We start from the raw sequence: 19926 nt of genomic DNA, 5'->3' as shown, positions 1-19926 counted from the left end.
AATACACAGGGGCGCCCAGCCCAGTTAAACAAAGGACCTCCGGGCAGACAGCTGTCACTTCCAACAGCTACTTAAGTTCCTCCTTCTCACCTACAAACAATATCCTTAGACACTGCCAAAACAGATGCTGCCAGATCTTGAAAGGTCAGTGAGGTCCGTGTCTAGGAGCCTTTCTCTTTATGGAAACAAGATTAGACTCTCAGACACTGCTCAAAACTACTCTGACATGAAAGAGTTTTACTTCGGGAAGTTTTGGTCTTCATCTCCTTTTAATGTTCCTAGAACTTACCATGCCTAGCAGGTATTTCTGTGTACAAATGTAATGGTAAACATTTCATAAAGTCTTTCATGAAGTAAAAAGATATTTCCTCAGAGAAACGTGGAGGCAAGTGCAACCACTTGAACATGTTCAGAAATGGAAAATGTAGGTCATGAAAACCATTGGACTTTGGCCTTCCTATCTGTAGTTTCAAATTAAAAGGATGGAAATGAAAAAAAAGTGGAATCACACTGCCTGACAGATACTAAGGAAAATTTTAAGTTATACTACTACTACTCTTTTTTATTAATAGTGAAAACCACTAAAGAGAGTGGAAGTGTCTAAAACCAGGTATCAGCTGGCCTTTAATTATGTCTGAAAGACAAATATTCTTAGAACAAAGTGGGAACAAAATTCTGAAAGTAGACTTGCACAATTTACAAGACTGTATGAACAAAAACTGGAAAAGGACACATTAAATCATATTTCCGCTTAGTGTGAAACCTATAAATTAGCAACTGCTTATGTCATCACGCTCTAATAAAGCAAAGAGTAAAAAGACTTCTTGACTGATACAGGACATCAAAGTTGAACTCTCTATTAACATTTACTGCTACTTTCTTGTCTTTTACTATTCTTAGTTTGACCTTTATGCCTTAAGAAATTAAAATGCCTCTAAAGTCAGTCACTGACATTAAAAAACTAGGCTAGCAAAAAGCCACATCTTATCTTTATTTTTGAAGCTCAAAGACATCATTTCCATGGCCAAGTTTTGTTTCGTTTTTTTTTTCTGAAAAAAATATTACATGGATGTAAATGCACAAGAGTGAAACCTTAGCAAATTTTAGGTGAGCATGGATTTATGGAAGGAAGACACGGCAATGGGAGCATGCCTGTGTCTTCCCTTGCATTTAATTATGTACTGCGAGTCTGCAATTTCACACTGGAAAAACATCTTGTTATCCAATTTATTTATTGGTTAACAGCTTTTGCTGTTTTTCTGTGTGACATGTAATGACAAAAATGTATACAAAAAAGGAAGTTTTAAAAATCTTATTTATTTCTCAAGAATTGAGGAGAGCTCTGGCTACACAGAGCCCAAGAGCTTTCTTCAGAGCATCCTTATGTGTGAAATTTACATGTGAAATTTACCTTTCTTATCTTTCTTTTCTTCTTCTTCTCCTCCAGCACCTAGCAGAGTAAAGATGATCCCTGTCTGAGAATTCACACCCACAGCAGTTACAAGCATTCGTCCAGAACCTTCCATGACGTGAGTACCTGAAAATATGCAACACAAGTTATATATTACTAAAAAAATAAAAAGAACAACCATTAAATATTTTATGCAAGACTTTTACTGTAGTACTGAGAGAGATTTGTTACACTTTAAAAATCTATATAATTATATATCAAAAATAATACCAATTGTTCTATATTATTCTCAACCAAGAATGGATGCTTCACTGCAAATCTTAGGCTGCACATCCATTAACCACACACATCAGATTCCATTTTTAAAAGAAATGTTGTCGCTAACCAAGTTGACATAATCTGAGAAGATAATATTTTAGTGTCACACAGTTAATTCTTGTAACTTTTAAAATATTTTTTCAGAGTTCTGCAAACATTCCTCTGTGACTCTAGTAAAGATGACACTGGCTGTACATGGAATACTATTACATGAAAATGTGTGCAACTTCTCTCACCCTTCTCAGTTACAGTCGATTTATAGGCATAGAAAAAAAAGATTTTAAAAAACATTTTCACATCCTTAAACTTGAAAAATCAATACAGAGAAAAAACTTCAAGGAAATTATTAATTAGCTCAGGAGATTCCTAAATAGTAGTAAGAATCTGATGCATATTTGAAAACAAATTCAGCATGACAGATTTCTATTACTCTAAACCAAATCAAAACAAGTTTTTCTGAGAAGGATCATTTGTTTAACTTACATTAAGTAATTGTTCCTTAGATCCTCACCTCGCTTCAACAGTTACATTGTACTGCTTTACAATTATCCAATTTGCCATAAATGTAAGGTTCTACATTTACTTTCCTTAAGACAACACCACTATTCATTCATTCTCTAACAGCATGAACTAGGTAGAGTTTGTCCTAAACAAAAAAAATTCATTCTCTAACAGCATGAACTAGGTAGAGTCATTAACTGTCCTAAACAAAAAAACCCCAGGGAAAGTCTCTGGTATGCCTTTTCTCAACTATCTCACCCTATCACTTACCCTCTACTTCTCAATATTTTAAAACTAAAGTCATTCACTGATGCCTGTAGTTCTGAAATGTACCACAGCAGGGCACACCTGAAGCTACAGTAAAAAAGAAACCTTCAAACAAGCTTTCTGCAAAGTCCTGCAAAATGGCTTTTAACCAACCTGAACTGTGAGCCTGGTGCATCGAGCAAGTGGGGAATATAATTAATTTCTCATGGAGAATCCTAACTGGGCATTCAAATCTATGAAACCTGAACGGCTATGGAAAGATTCTTTCTCCCCTCCCTTTTAAAAAACATTTTATTGGGTCCATCCTCATCTAAATAATTTCACTGAGTTATCTCAAAAGCTGAAAAAAGGAAAGATATATGGACTGTGTCTTTAAATAGATCAATATTTTATACCTATGCCACACACTTGCAACCCATTTTTTAAAAAAATACCATTTTCTTATTACTGCTCATCCAGATGCTGTCCTAGAACTTACTAAGCAATGCAACTATCTATTTATAATCATTCTCTAAATAATCAAAATCTCTCATGTTCTTAAAAAGAAAACAGAAACACAGAACAGAGAGAACATCTGTCAACACTAAGCCTAATTTGAGAGCATAAATATCTCATCAGAACACTAAGAAAATTTCAGCAGAAATAAGCCAAATAAAAACAAAAATGCACTAATGGTCAGATATATTAAAAAAAAAAAAAAAAAAAAAAAAGCAACAGACCTTCTCATGCATTGAGAACTGCTCCTGTGGCTTTCTGAGATAAAATCTGATTCCTTAAAAAGTCATTTGCTTTCTTTCATCACAAACATGCAAATGAGAACTGCCACCCAAACAACAAAAACCAAGCTACATTCAAGCCTAAAGGAACAGAAAAGAACTTTACAAACCAGAATAGGCTTGGCTGCACTGGTTCAGACAAAACAGGGAATGTCTGAAACTTCCCTCAGAAATTTAGAGGAACTTCCTTTAAGATGTAACACCATTTAAAATACATTTTAATTAAGAACTTGCTTTTTGTATTTCTATGTTTTGTTTGGAAGTAATCTTCTTATGTGCTGGACTACAAAGGTGGGTAGAAATATCCTCCAAAAACCACCATGCACAGCTGTGGTTCAAAGCCAGCTTTAGTACAAAAACATGCACCCACCAGATTTCAAGCTTCCCTCTGCACACCTGGCCAGGGCAGAAATGCCTGAGCTTGAAATGACTCTCTGAATCTTTTCTTAACATTAGTCTTGTAAAACATAATTCAAAACTGTCAAGGTCCATAGAAAAGCATGTGTTGGAGCAAGTATTAATTGATTATCAGCTTAATGTTCCAGAAGTACTATTGGAAAAATTCTTCAGCATCTAAGCTAAACCCAAGAGCTGAACCTCCTTCCACCTAACTCTGGGAACTACACGATTTAAGTGGTATTATAATTACATTAGCTCAAATAAAGAAATGGGCTCTATGACTTCAATCAGCTGTTGTTACATAAACGGAATTCTGGAATGAATGCATATTTTTGACTTCATTTGTACACTAAGCATTATGTTTCAACTTCATGTTGAATAATTCTACTGACTTATTTCCCTCTCAAGATTAATTTTTCAATATTAGTAAAGCCCATTTTTTCACATGCTGAGTATTTAATTTGAAGTTGATAAATGGTGAATATTCCAAGACAGAGATTACTAGTTTAGTAAGAAAAGAGAAAAACAGATTAGACAGATAAGGAACCTATATTACAGCACATACTTTTTCAGACAAAAATGCAACTAAACACGTAACTGCTCAGAAACCCGCAAATCTAGTAATAGTGCTCGTTAAATAGATTGGAAACAGGGCTGAAAAACAAGAAAAGAAAACCAGAGCATGGCAGTTTGGGCATTTTATACCTCTTTGCTACTTCCAGTAAATTTGTGGTGAACAAAAATTCTCTATCTGCAGATCTAAACAACTGATTTAGTCACTGCAATTATTATGAGATTACTGAAGTTAATAATTAAGTGAATCAACCATCACAATTATCCTCTATAAACAAGAAAGAGTTTTCCAGAAAGAACTTATCTACAAGTAATTCTGACATATCCACATAATTTGGACCATCTGAAGTTAGCTGCTCTGTTCTGAAAATTTCTGCTGTGTTAGAAGCCTAGCTTGGAATATTTTCTGGCAGGGAATTAAGACAGAATCAGAATGATTTTTCTCCAGGCAATAACTGACCCGATTCCTTAATCAAGTTTCCTTTTTATTTCCAAAAAATAACAAAGCACCATGACCAAGAGATTTATTTTATTTATTTGTTTTTGAATAAGCTCTGTTTTCTTTGTTTCAAATGCTTATTGTGCATCGACAGGAATAGGCACTTGTAAAAGTTAGGTTAGGACAAAGTAATGCTCTGTCAGTCTCATTCAGTGAGAACTACATTAGGTGAGCTTCTCTATGTAACTCTCTCATACCTTCATCAAATTAATCTAAAATACCCTGGAAAAAAGTTTTAAACTGTAAGCCTCAAAAGGTATTTTTTTACAGTGTTAACTATTATTATATGGTACCCCAAAATACTTCACTGTGTGCAATACTAAGGCCAGACTCATATTCAAAACGTCTGTATTTAGGAATCACAAATTTCTCTGAACTTTGAACTACACGAAACTTAAAGGGCACATCAGCTTCAATCAAGACATCTGAGCAGCAGTCAGTTTGGTTACCTAAGCTGTCTTCATCTGTTGGTTGATACATGCCCATGCTCACTGCAAAGAAATTTAATGTCACCACAGTCTTGCTTAAGTTGATGACTTTCGATGCAATGGCTTATGCTACACTATGCCTGCAAATCTCTGTTAACAAATGAAAAGACAGAAAATGTTTGAGGCAGAAGCAGAGTGGAACTGTAGAAGAGAAGCTGCTGCTTTTGGTTTCAGGTGTATCTGAATCTGTATTTCCATTTCTGCCATCCTAGGTGGTACAAAATGTGCTTTATACAGATGGAAATGAACCATCTGGTTCAGTCAGCACTTGTACTCCTAGAATTGCTTCTCAAGTACAGTCAATGACTATCTGGATGATTAAACAGGACATTAAGCACAGAAACTCATTTAGTTTAATTATGTCATTGAAGCCGTTTGAATATTAAAAATGTTGTTTCAGGTGCCAATGGTGAAAATAATACTTCCTGATTCAGGGTGTTTATCTTTCACCAAATTTAGACTCGGAAAACAAACTGTGGCTGCAATTCAAATGTTACCTTTTTTCAGTTATTCCTCTGTCAAGCCTGGACTGTTTTAATTCCCAACAGATAATTAAGGAAGAATTAAGCGGCAAGCAACATCCTGACAATATTTGTCTAAATTCCAAAAGCCTATTTTGGAGATACTTTACTGATGTCTTCAGGTGCAAAGATAGGAGGAAAACTTAAGGTTTGTTTGCTGGTTTTGTGAGGGGTGGTTTGGTTTTTATTTTTCTTTAAACAAGTTTTATAAAAATATAGGTCTAGGCTAACATCCAACAGGAACTCTGCTTTTAAACCAGGTCAAACTCACTCTGAAAGACACAGCGGTTGCCGTATTTTTGGACTACTAAAAATTTCCCATGGGCACATCAGCTCCCACATTATTGGGGTTAAACCCTGCACTGTATCTACAGAAGAAGGTAGGTTTTTTGCATGAAAGAATCTCAAATCATCAACTCTGCTGCTCAGCAAATAGAGTTCAGGGATTGTCAAACACAGCATGAGTAAAAATTCATTAGTATAAGTATGAAACAAAGGTCTGTGCAATGCTTGTTAAAATATCACATTAATTCTTCACCTTCTGTCACAATAGAGATTACATAGTAATAGAGAAAAATAAAGAGTATAAACTACATTTAACTCTGCAGTAAAACAGTAAAGACAAATTTCTGTCTTATAGTAAAGAAATTTGAGTTTTGGGAAGCAAGACAAAAATCTCTTTTCTCCTAAATTGACTGCTTTCCCTTTCTCTTTCCACCATGCCTTTCAGGGCAATATCTTTTTTTTTTTTTCCTTTCCATGGCCACCACTGAAAACATATGCAAGTTCAAAAAGACCTAATTCAATTTAGAATTATGTGAGTACATGAATCAATAGAAACTTCATAATCAGAAAACTTCTGGAATTCAAGAACAGGATATTTTAATTGATAGAAGTCCATGATATGTCAGGATAGAAGTTTCTGTAAGAAACTATCATTATTAAAACTATCTAAAATGTAAATTTTATGCCAGTTATGAAGTTATATTTACAAAATAGTACAACTATCAGCTAAGAAAAAAAAAATGAAAAACAAAACAAAAATATTTCAAGGACAACATTGTATTACATATTTTGTTATAAACAATAATAGTGAGCTACCCTTCCTGAAAATATCACTGCAGACCTCCCAGTTTACACACTGCAAAGCATCTCCAAAAGAATTATTAAATCTACAATCAAGTCTAAATTTCTGCACTACTAGGATAAATTATTGTAAATCTAGCAAAAATGACAGTCTGTAGTTTCACAGACTACTTGGGAAAGTCAGAATGCTTCCTTAAGTTACCTTACAGTATACCAAGGAGCCAGAGGGACATAACTTGAATTTACCAGAGAAGTCAAACCCACAATATTTTAGTATATTCATTTCCTTCTGAGTACATTGTTTCTTTCTATTATATCCAGTAAGCACACAAACTGTTTAAAGAGACTTTAAAAGGCTTTGAAATGTAATGGTTGAATTAAAACGAGCACACAATGAATTGAAACAATTGTTATTTCCCTCAGTGATACTTTCCTCTTCCTCTGAAAATGTTTCATTACTATCTCACTTTATAAATAAGAATGATGATCAGAAATAGTTGCACACAATCAAAAACAACAGCACGTTGTTTGTTAGAAACAGATGAGGCCAGTGTCTGTGTTCAAAGGATCAGTTGTGTTTAGGTCACTAAAACCTGGTGACATGGCAAAACAAAGCAGAGCATAAAAGAGAACCCAGTAAGAATTCAGGCAGATTTACCTGACAGTAGCATTGGATCTTTGTCAACAGATTTGCGGACTTGGTCTGACTCTCCAGTTAAAGAGCTTTCATCAATTTTAAGATCATTTCCTTGAATAAATATCCCATCAGCAGGTAGAAGATCACCTTTTAGTAAGAAAATGGTAATGGAAAACCACAGTGGGTTAGTAAGATTGTTTTTATACTTACATAATGATTTTTATTATAAAATCGCAATTGACAACAATTGCATTGAAATAGAAAATGAAAGCAAAAGTGAAAGAAGCACTACTGTATCAGTCCGTATCAGCGATATTATTGCAGTCCTATAGGGACAGGTCTTTGTATTGCAAGTATTTTTTGCCTGATGCTATCCCAGCATTAGAATGCATCACATTTAACGTACGATTAACACAAAAATCACTGGCAGGGGGAACATTCTTCTTAACCTGACATGAAGGTTTCTTTTTCTACCAGACTTCATAGGCATTAACAGTGGCTAATAAACAGTCAAGCTGCCCTTCCCCTTCCCCTCTCAAGATGCCCTTAGCCAAGGCCAGGGGAGACTCATTGGTTGACAGAACAGGCATTTTGGTGGAATTTGCCAGTTCTGTCACAGAGTACACAAAAGTTCCTGCAAAGGTCTTCATGTTCACTGCAGCACAGGGCTGTCCCCATGGCACAGAATTATAGCGCATCCACCTACTAGAAGCATCCTTTCTGGGGGGACTTACAGGATCCATAGCTTTGGAGCAGCCTACCAAGTGTGGAGAGCACAGAGGCACAATTCCCTTTCACAGGGCTTTTAAAAATACTTCCTCTTATTCCTAACTGGACAGAAACCAAAAATTCCAAATAGTGTAATTCTCCATCAAAGTCGGTTACCTTTGTAGGAACAGTTCTTGTCCTTGTCAGTGAAGGGAAGTGAAGATTACAAAACCAAAATTAATTACCTAGTGCAATTTTATAGCAAGTAGCTTAAGTTTTCCTTCTGCCCTAACAGCCTATTTCTATATCTATAAGCTAGATATAGAAATAACTATTGTTATCTTACCATGGACAATAACGACACCACATAATTCTCTGTCTTTTAAATCACTTCCAGTGAAGTGAGTCTATGCTGCTAGAAAGGGAAAAGAGAATAAATAAAGTTCAGAAAAGTAGTCATCTAGACAAAACTTACCATATTTCACCTGTGCAATGTCCCCAACTACTATCTCTGCCACTGGGATTTGGATAACCTGTCCACCTCGGACAACAGTAAATTTCTGTTCCTGCTCAATACGACTTTGAAGCCCACGGAACTGCTTCTCCTTGCTCCAGTCATTGAAGGCAGTGACAAGAACAACACAGATAACAGAGAGCAGAATGGCAGCACCTTCAATCCAGCCAGCTTCAGCCTCACCTTCATCCTCAGCTCCTCCTGTTGCAGTACCACAGCCTGCAGAGACAACATGAAGAATCATGCAGTCAAGCGAAGACTGGGTTTATCGTGTTTCTCACAAGAACAACGTGCTGTGAAATGACAACAAGGTTAAGGAACAGAACTGCTTTTCAAAGTACTGTCTGCTAAATGAAACATGGCAGAGTAGAGAAAAGGTAGAAATAAAGATGTCTGAGGAAAAAAGAGAGAAAACAAATCAATAGAAATTTTGGATCTTTCGATTTTTCTACTGAACAAGCTATCCTTGGAAAACCCAAACTAAACAACTAGAAAAAATAAGGCATCAATTCTGTAACCTAATAGAAGGGTTGATATCTTCACCTAAGCCATCAAGCATTTCCAGAAATAAGGACAACTTACTCAGAGTGGCAAGAAGGACTAAAACAATGGGTACCATCCACCAGCACAAAGTAATGACATTGAATTAAGATTGAAGAAAAAACATTATATTAAAACAGAAAGGGAAAGAAACAATTTTCAATACAATTTCTTAATGTTTTAAACTAAACACGCTAATAAGGAACATTTGTTTAAAAAATACTGAGATTAACTAAATATATTAGGCATTTAATGTGATAATGAAATAAGTAAAGCATTGAGTAAAAATAATAGCCTGATATTAATTCATCATCCTTTCTTACAGAGAAGCACAGTGGCATGCTTATATAGCTGAAAGTATATTATTTTTGTCACAAGTAAAACAGTATTAAAAAAATACATTCAGTGTATTAATTCTGAAATGTTAATTCTGAATTGTTTTATACACATCTGCTAGTTATTTGTTTCAAAGTAATATGCAATTAAAATTTAAACAAATTTAAATAAATTTCCTAGCTAGTATTCACAAAATAAAACTAAACTCCTTCTTACTGAACTAAGACCTACAAAAGGCAGTTTATAGCAGTGGACAGCAAAGTACACATATTAGAATCACATAATTCAGAGATATCCCAACTGACAGGAGAGAAGAAAAGAAATGGGGCTGAACAATGGAGCTGCTTCTCCTGAGTGACCGAGGGAGAAAAGAAATCTTTTAATTTTTCATGACAAACTGAACTAGGTAGGCATCTGACATAGCTTTTCCATCTCACCCAGCTACCAGGGAGTTTAGCAGTTTAGCAACCGTGTTGCTTCCATCTATGACTGAAGTTTAATTTTCGTATATTCGTCACCTGTCACTGCGGGGAATTAAGAAGCAATTTGACTTCTATTTTTAAGTTTCAAAGATTTTCCTGTAACATAAGCAGCATAACTCATTAACCAGCTGAGTAATTACTCTTGTGTATGAACAGTAACAAAATTACCAAAAGTCAAAGGAAGAAAGATGAGACTGAACCTCCAACAAATGAACAGGAGAAAATTAAGATAAACAGAGTTTTTACCAGTGTTCTCTGTAGCTTAAATTTGGACTTAATTGAAAGGCAAAGCACACTCCCAAGAGAGGAGCCCTTCCTAGCAGGGATGCCCTTAGACTGATGACCCATGTGAACCTTCATCAGGGGGACAAGAACCTTGCTAAAGAAACCATTTTTATAGTACCCAAGACAGAAATTAAGTAACCTTTGCTAAGTTCAGTGCCTTAAGCTACTTAAAACCAGTCACAAAGGCAACTTACAAACCACATCTTCAATTTCTTCCTTCAGCAGAACATTACTTCTGGGAAGGACTAATGAACTGTGCTCTGTTTAACCATAATCATCTTTAATTGGTCTATGACAGATTTTAGATTCCTTTTCCAAATCAGCAGATTCACTTTTCGCGTGTTTGGATTAAGCGGTTTCCTAGTACAAGTAATTCTGTTTTGGCAAATATATTCATTTCTCATTAGATATGATTTAGAATTAAGTATCATGAATATTCTGTTCTTTTTAACAGCGTACCTTCTCTCCTAGTTCTCACAAAAGAAACATGGTCTATCTAGCCACAGGCAGAGACTGATTTTATTTTCTTTTTAGATTTTAAAATCCTCCCTGATGGAAACTTAAGTCTGGCTTGTACAAAAGTACAAACAGGTGTTGTTTCCTGTGGAGATCCCTTGGTCCAGGTGAACTGACAACAGCACCTTGCAGACGGACCCACAGAGGTGGGCAGCGCAGCTCTTCAGCGATTTTAGGCATTTCCACTGGGTTGATATTTATTTACTTTATTCTGTAGCATGCCGTCTTATGCTTTCACTGGAAATCTTTCATTTCTGCATATGGGTTACTGATTATTTATACCATGATATCTTCTACAAAATCAAGAATTAATATAATGTAATACTTATAGCTCAAATGAAAAACTTCTATTTATCAGCATCCTCAAAAAAACCAGCCATTTGAAAAACACAAGCTGTGCTTTGTCCTTCACGAGTAGGATCCCATTATGGCTCTGGACACACATAAACTTTATAGTAATATTAGATGAGCAGAATATCCTCATTCTACAACAGAAAGCCACCAGTCTTGAGAAAGTCCTTGCTATTATTCCAAAGAACCAATAGGTCTGGTCACTGCCTCTGAGATGTGTCAGAGAAACAAAGCGACAGGTAGTCAGTGCACCTGGACTCAGTACTAACACACCGTACCCTGAATGGCTGGGAGAGTATTTCTGTGTCCCTTCAGGGAAAAAGCCAAACTTCTTGATTCAGTAAAAACAGGTAAAAAATAAAACTATTCATTGACCTGAGCAATGAAATCTGTGTGCATGTGTTGTCAGAACTGATTTCCATGTTAATATAAACAATACCAATCCTAGTATGTTCATTCATATAACCAGAAAAAATAGTCTAACATACCATGTGAATAATACATACCTAACATATGCAAATAACACAAGATGTTATCATCAAGATGAAAAGAATTGTGTTTACCTGTCTTATAGATTATGCACAAGCAAAGAACATAATTCACTCTTCGTGTTACGGCTGAAAAAATGTAAGAATGAAAGACAATCTGGTGAAAAGAGTCTGAACTTAGATCAAATTCTTGGGAAATATCCCTAAACTTGACAAGCTTCCGCACTGACTAACAATTAATCATTTTAACTTTTAAAATCCTGAGAAAATTCTCTATAACCCAAATGGAAACAACAAATGTTCAAATGCATTTCATTTATTTTCTCTTCATTCAATCAGTCAATGCTGGATTCAGATGGAGGAAAGGTATTTGGAGGAAAGGAAGGAATTCTTGGATTGAGAGCCAGGAGTAGGGAAATTAATTGACAGACATGATCAAAATCAGAAGTTAGTTTTTTAGATGGATGGAGGAAATGGTGAGTTGCTTTATGGATTTTAGAATCCTTACTGGTCAAAATTCAATGTGGCTTCTATAAAACTCGAAATGTTGCTTCTTGCAGTGATCCATGGGGCCAGGTTATCCGACACACTAAGATTAATTCACCCACAGAGGTGGCAGGTAGCATGAAGCAGACAGCTCCCACTGCTTTTATTCAATATAACTCAAAATTAAAACAGTTAATCGGGATATGGGAGACACTATTTTTTTTTTCTTTTCCCCCCTCTCTCTCAAAGGATCAGAACTCAGGACCTCAATTTTGAAGACCACAAAAGGCTAATATTGCACAAGTGGGAATCTTACTGCCCCGCAGATGCCCAGCCTGTAGGCTGGCCAAGCATGTCCACTCCTAAGCACCAGGAACATCTGTTTTCCTGTCTGCTCTAGCTGATTCCCATTTAATCCCATGTAAGGAGTTAGAACGTAAAGCACTAGGTATCTCCAAGTTCAAGCAGCAGCTGAGCAAGGCTTTGGAGTATCTTGGATCTGCAGGTACATACTTGTAACAACAGTTCAGCAATGACATTGCACTTTTTGTGGATCTAGCCTTACATAACTAAAACCAGGTCCCTGAAATGATTAACCAAGCTGATCATAAGACTTGCCCAGAATTTTGTCTTTGCTTTTTACAGTCCCACAGAAATGAAATGGGATAAAAGTGTTAGATAGATTAATTCAAAATGTGCAGATCATTCTTATTATAGGAATGAACTCTAGCATCTTTGATGGAGTAAATAACTTTCTAGTTCTTACAACAGTAAGATTTCAGAACAGGGTTGTTTTTAAACAGAGATTTACAGACAAGCAGGATGTAAAAATGCAACCTGCCCTTCAAGAGATGACCTGTCAGGAAACATTTCCTTGAACTATGTTCTTTTCTTGCTTCAAAACTATTTTAGAAGTATTCCTTTTCAAGAGACAAAAAAAAGGAAACTTGCATCTCCATTGGTATAAGTTTGCAGAATTCTTTCTTATATACTTAAGGAAAACAATTTTTTTTTTCTTTTTCTTCTGCCATTATATCACACAGGATTTTCTAGACATTCTAGAAAGACTTTTATGACTTTACAGGAAGAAATGTAGGTATTCACAGGAGAAAAAAACCCCATATTTCTTAACTACACACTTAAACTATCTGTCCTCCTTATTGTAGCACACAGAGTGACACAATATTGACTTTACAGATAAGGGGAAAATAAGGAATACAAATAAGACACACTAAAGATGTAATAATAAGCCTAAGTAATAAAATATAGTTTCAACCATCTAATGTTTATTAAGAATTCCCATAGAAGTGTTAAAAAATTGTGTTAAGGTCCATGATTGCTGTTGTACTTTCACAGGATAGTACTTGGGTCCCAGTGTTACCTGAGATTTCAGTGAAAGGCACAGACTGAAAGCATCGCAAAAGAACTTTGAATATGCATATGTGATTTGTGGTAGGGTTTTATTCCAGGACTGTGAATTGTGAAGTACCCATTTAAAATTGTATTTAACATAGGTCCTATCTGTCAGAAAATTCAATTTCAAAAAAGTAAACAAGTTTTTAATCTGAAGCTATTTTCTACCATAACTATGAACATATGCCGTGTGTGTCATTCCCTAAAGTCTCATACTTATGAGACAGAAAATGCATACTCAGTTTGAAACTGAAATCATAAAGATTTGATTGCAAGTCAAGAATGTAAAAAGCTGTAACTCCTTTAGCATTAAAAAAAGCAGTTGAAGGCATAAAAGGGATTAGCTTATTCAAAAAGAGTGTGCAGGAACCTAGAGGTGAGCTGAATCCCCCACAGAGGAGCGGAAGGATCTGACAGTGTGGCCTCAAAGAACATTTCAAAATACAAAAAGGGACTAATATGATTGTGTCCTCCATAAAATATCTCAGAAAAACATTACCAAAAGCTTGTGGAAGGAGAACAGAATTTTAAAAGCTTAAAATTTGACCAGAAATAGGTCAAAGATGGTTGAATAAGTTTTCTATAGAAGGCAGATGAAAGGAAGATAGAATCCAAAGGTAAAGAGGATTCAGGAAAAAAAAAGAGTGGGAAAGTAAATCAAACCAGCACACATGGTCAGTCCATCTGAAGTCACAGCAACCTGGGTTTCCATCTCATCAGAGACTGCGAGCAACCTGGGCACAAGAGCTGTCAGCTCCAAAACCTGCCCAGGAACCTGGAAAGCTGAGCAAATACCCAGGCACTAGCCTGCACTGGACCCTTTTATGCAATCAATTAATTAGCAGTAATTTAAAAATCAGCCTGAGAAGCCTACACTGCATGATCAGTACTTTAATTATATATAAGGTTTCAGAAGGAAAAAACAAGAAAGGCAGGCCTAGCATATTAAAAGGGAATGGAGCTGTACGATAGAAAAGACTTGAACACACTTGTGCCCAAAGGGGAAGGTGAGAAAGGAGAAGATACACAGAGCAGGTTCAAGCACCTCAGGAAGACAGCACTGGAACTGGCAGGAGACAATAATTGAGTTGCTGTTATTAATCATTTCAGTTTGGTGAAAGCCAGAGAGGAGGAAAGGAAAAAAAGGGAAAAGGCCACAAACAGCCAGAGAGCATCACCTGGCAAATTACCATGCCCCTGTCCTGTTGGAAACTGGGATGCTTTCAAGGTCATAGACACCATTTCACCACAAACACGTTCCTCATAATATCTACCAAATCTGGGCAAACGCGGAAAGAAGCATTCAAGCACTGTGCAGCTAAAAAGAGCAACAGTAACAGTTATGAGGAGGTTCTTAAAGCTGCTTTGAATAGGATAACAATTAGAATTACAAACCATACGGTCTTAAGCTGCAGCACAGTAGTTTTTAAATCAGAAAAAAGTGTATTTTTAAAAATCTGTGAACATCTGTATTCATAGGTCCCAACCTACAGCGCATACCTCTCAGCTACATACTTTTCAACCTTTTCAACCTACATACTTCTATTTTTAAGCTGAGAATACCTTGTGGCATTTAAATTCCCTAGGAAAATCTTGTAACGCCCCCAGAGGTAATTTTTTTAGTCAGTCAAACTGGTTTTGTCATCAAAAAGACAACAGTTCCCATGATAAAAACTTTTTATTGAATCGCTTTCTGTAAAGACATTTTTCCTCAGCTGCATCTCCACCAACTGATGTTATTAAAGCAAATTGAGCAGCTCTAAGTTAGAGCTTTTTCATTAGCAGAGCCGGGCTCTTGTTACTAACACCATAAGTGATGTTACTTATTTTATCAAATGTATTCAGTTGGGTAAGAAAAGGAAAAAGAACAAAAAACTATGCAACAATAATTACACAACATAAACCCCTCTCCTTAACAAGATATTTTTTAGCTGTTAACAGATACTGTAAAACTTATTTTTAGAAATTCCTTGTTGTGTCATATCATTTGCTACAAAATTAGCCCAAAGAGGGACTGCCAGGTACTGAAGTACCTCTGTTCCTTCCCCAGGTCCCGCGTGAGGAGGCATCACCAGATGCTGAGGCGCTCCCAGGCAGGCACGGCACAAGGCAGTAAGGCTCAAAGCATCACTGCAGCGCCGCAGCTGACAGCAAAGGTGCAGAAATTACTAGAACATCGAAAATGAAGCTTTCTGTCTTTTTTTCATACTCTCTAAGGACTTATTCAACCATGAAAAACATTTTCTAGTTACTTGCAGTAAGTCAGACTGCATTCTCCAGAAACACATTCATTTCTGTGACCAGCCAGGGGGAAGGGATTTACTAACATGAGATATTTATACTACAGATATTTCAGGTTTAGGGTGCTTGTATATTCACTAAAAGTGATTTTTGGATACTTATTTGAAAATAGTATGAGAATTCCTTGCTTTGTGATACATCAGTTAGTTACATAAGGACACCAATGGGGGGTGGGGGAGGAAAAAAGAAAAAAAATTTTAAAAAAGGAGTCCCTGTAGGTTAGTTATATAACTGTCAACTTTGGAGTTCAATATTAAATATTTACACATTTTTGACATATTTATGCAAGGAAACAAATCTGTAAGCCCTGAAAGCATATATATTCACACATTCCTCAGCCTGATCACAAACATTTGTGAGCAGAGAAATGTTAATTAAAATACTCACTCAACTTGAAGGGATGCAATATGTCAAGCAAGATTCTTCTGACTGGCACCTCCAAGGAAATGCATGTTGCAAACATCAATCAAAAGGATGGGGTCCTAACTCCACCACAGGCAGCGGAAGGGAACAGGACCATACAACTATTTCCAGTACAATTATATTCAGTTTTGTTTCCTTATGTTGCCACTTACAGAAAGCAGAGAAAGGCCAACAAAGGAATTTTCATCACAAGTCCTGTTCTTAGGGATTGCAAGGAAAAACCTTGACATCTGATTGCTGCAGTTTTACTGTCTATTGGTCAGAGCTAAAAATGTCTGGTTAGCCACATGCTCAAAAGGTAAAACCACAGTTTTCAAATGTAAGAATCAGACCTTGGGAGTTGTTCTTTCTGTTTATTAAGAAGAGTGTCAGTGCTTGCAAGGTCATGTCCTAGCTGAGTTTTACTTAGAGAATTAATACTTCTGGAGAAGTTAGTTCTGGAAAAGATGTGGGAAGATTTTATATTTCATCCCAAATTCTCAATCTCATTACCTCACGTCCCTAGTTAAGAGTTAAGTTGTGCTTGGCAACCTGGAAATCTATCTAATTATCTAATGAGCAATATCTAAAGTAACGCAGTTTTGTTGATGATCTACACATCTCTAATGAAGGGAGGGTATCTGTGGGATTTCACTTTTTGCAGTCCAACACAGATTTGTAGAAACCATATATAGACTGCTTTACATTACGAAACAGTTATTTAATTTGCAGGTCCCACATGACACAGCATTTTGCATTTTACAACTTCTTAATGTGTTGTTTCTGAAGCCAGCTCAAGTCTTAAACTTACCTCATTCATCTGTATCCCTGACATCCAGTAATGAATTTGCTCCCTAAACACACTCTGTGCTGGTGAACAGCAGAGAACTGATAGTTTTGATACAGCCAAGCAAAACCAGAGTGAAACCATTCTTTGGACAAATGCTTGGCTCCTGAAAACTGATGTTCCACTTTAGCCCATCTGTATTTTAGCAGTGATCTATCTGCTTTTTTCTGGGTCCATGACATACACAGTATCATTTCCATACTTCCTTTAGAGTTATCTGTTCTTGGGCTGAGTGTGATACCTAAATCAGGCTTTCCTTGCTGACTCTAAGATTAATCTGTGTACAAACCTGTGCTTTCTTTCTTGTTGCCTCTTACAGAGGCACCAAATATATGGTATTTCCAGATTTCCACCCTTCAATAAAAAATATCAATTGAAAAAAAATGCCCCAAAAAACCCCAAACCAACCAAACCACTACTGGATGATGAAAACCTCACTCTATTTCATTCAAAAGGTGATGGGTTCAAAGGGAAGGGGAAAGAGAATCAGAAAGACAGACAGACTGCATACCCAGTCAGAAAAGTAGGAAGTTAAGAATCAAGAAGTTTGTAATAGGGAAGCTTCAGAAAAGACAGTATCTACTAAATAAATTTTTGATGCAACCTTGAATAATCTAGAAGTAGGGCATTTGTAAGCATTTTAGAATAAGGCAAAAACCAGCACAGTGTACTGTAAAACAACCAATGCAATATATTTTCATCAAAACACTTATAAAAGAGCAATTACATTCACTTAATTATCTTTTCAGTAAATATGTTTGCTTTACAACCCAGTAAGAATTTTCAAAAGTGTTTTCACACATCATCAAAAATACTTACCCCATAATAATAAACAATCATAAACAGCTTCACAGACATGACTAAATGTATGAGATAGTAACAACGTTTTTTAAAAAAACCCCAAAATAATGAAAGAAATAATCAGTCTTCTCTTAAGTTTTGTAAGTAATTAATTATTTAAGGATTGAGAGAACTAAAGACAGTCAGTCAAAAACTAAGGTTCCCATTACAGGATAATATATTCCACAGGGCAAGAGTTTTGTCTACAGTAGGAAGGCTGTGTGCTGGGACAATTCTAACCATGACCTCCTCTAGCAAAGACATAGCTTACAACAGCTTGTATATCTGTTAGCACAACCTACAACTATTCCATAAAGAAACATACACTTACTATGTAATTGTCTCTAGAGAGAAACTGAAAAAAATTAAATCAAATGTAAAAAATGCTTACATTTGTCAGAAACAGCTGTTTCGGGTATTTTTATTGAAATGAAAAGTTGGATCCATGTCCACATGAAAACTCTAGTTAAGGAAGAAGGTTTCTTTTATTCATCCAGGATGTATAAAAATGTAGTTATAAAATTCTCAACTTTTAAGTCACAGTTCCAAGAACACAGATCAGGTGTTCATGGTCTTAACCTTAAACACTCTTGCTTAGTCATTCAATTTAGGCTCTTTTCTTAGGGGTATTTTGCGGAAAAAACCTGAAAGACCTTGATTCAGTTCCAATGCAGAACTGAAATAGGTATCAATACTCCACAGTGAAGGGGCCAACCTTGATACTTCCAGTTAGGATTTCTGAGGCTAACTCATCTGATTTCACTACATCAGAAAAGTGTTTAAGCCCAGACTGCATCAACAACAGGGCAAACCAATTCACAGCAGTGAAGAACACAAGGCACTAATAAGGGATGCCCTTCAGATTATATTTAAATATCAGAACTATGACAAAACTGAATGTAAAATACAAACTGAGTTTGAAAGATACATGTACTAAACTGAATTAACAACATAGGAAACTGAGCCCAGAGAACTACATGAGTTTTGAATCACTTAGCTGGAGTGCAGTGTAAATGGCAGTGGCTGATTGAGAGGGAATAAGGAGGGGGCGGAATGCCTGTTTCCATCATCATATTCTGTAAGACCCCACTTCAGTAGGCTATTGTGCCAATACAAACAAAACATTACAAATAAAACTGGTAGGAAGAAATTAGAATTTCTGTTAGCTTGACACTAGCAGTGATGTGGTTGTCCATATGTTGACATTTTTTCACTGAGGTAAGTTTGATTTAGAATTCTAACTTTACTACTAAAAAATCCTGCATAGAAAACGCTGCAGCTACTGGGGTTGGTTTAGGAGAGCAAAAAAATATATAATCTCAAGAAAATATTGTACACATTAGGAGTTCCAACCATCCAGGCACTCTGTACAAACATGGCAAAGCCAATGCTGCGGTTATTTAAGTTAGTTTCTGAAAGCAGGAAGAATGCTCCCATTTCTCATGTAGCAATCCCTGACAACTTCCAGGAGTTCCTAAATACAGCTGGATGGAGAGCAGGATTTGAACCCTTCCTCAGCTACCAGTCCCACTGCAGATTATTGAAAGCACCAGGAAACACAGAAGCCCATGAAAATATGCAAATATTTAATTGCAAGCTGGCTTTAAACAGACCTAAGGAAAACACTGAACATTCATGTAGAGCAACAAATATTTCATAAATAGATAATCAGATTGAGAGCTGTCTTTCTTGCTTATGCTTCATCTACTAAAACCTTATGAACAAAACCCAATCTCTCGCTGTCTGAAGCAGAATGATCAGAAGAGCAAATCATGGAAGGTTTTTAGGGTGGCATCTGCCCGAGCAATGGATGCTTGAACTGCTCCATCACCCCTTGATTGTGTTCTAATACAAACAAAATGTACTTGCTTCCAAAAATGTTCCCTTTTTCTATTTTTTTTTTGCTTTAAATCAAAATGTTCTAACCAAGATTTAGGGAAA

At 36.1% G+C, this 19926-nt stretch overlaps 1 protein-coding gene across 1 annotated transcript in view; it reads right to left on the bottom strand.

Moving 5' to 3' along the window:
- The window catches only part of LOC104526597 (plasma membrane calcium-transporting ATPase 2), a gene marked incomplete at its 5' end in the record, with an annotated part of 81150 nt that overhangs the window by 36636 nt on the left and 24588 nt on the right, over nucleotides 1-19926 (bottom strand). Inside the window, 3 exons of the mRNA XM_029085492.1 lie at nucleotides 1412-1537; nucleotides 7498-7623; nucleotides 8660-8917. Coding sequence (XP_028941325.1) covers nucleotides 1412-1537; nucleotides 7498-7623; nucleotides 8660-8917 — 510 coding nt within the window. The remainder of the gene's footprint in view (nucleotides 1-1411; nucleotides 1538-7497; nucleotides 7624-8659; nucleotides 8918-19926) is intronic.

The sequence above is a fragment of the Antrostomus carolinensis genome, unplaced genomic scaffold (genome assembly GCF_000700745.2).
Source record: "Antrostomus carolinensis isolate BGI_N321 unplaced genomic scaffold, ASM70074v2 scaffold19480, whole genome shotgun sequence".
In the NCBI taxonomy this organism is placed as follows: Eukaryota; Metazoa; Chordata; class Aves; order Caprimulgiformes; family Caprimulgidae; genus Antrostomus; species Antrostomus carolinensis.
Note: the sequence above shows the minus strand (reverse complement) of the source record. Positions and strands in the feature narration are given on the sequence as shown.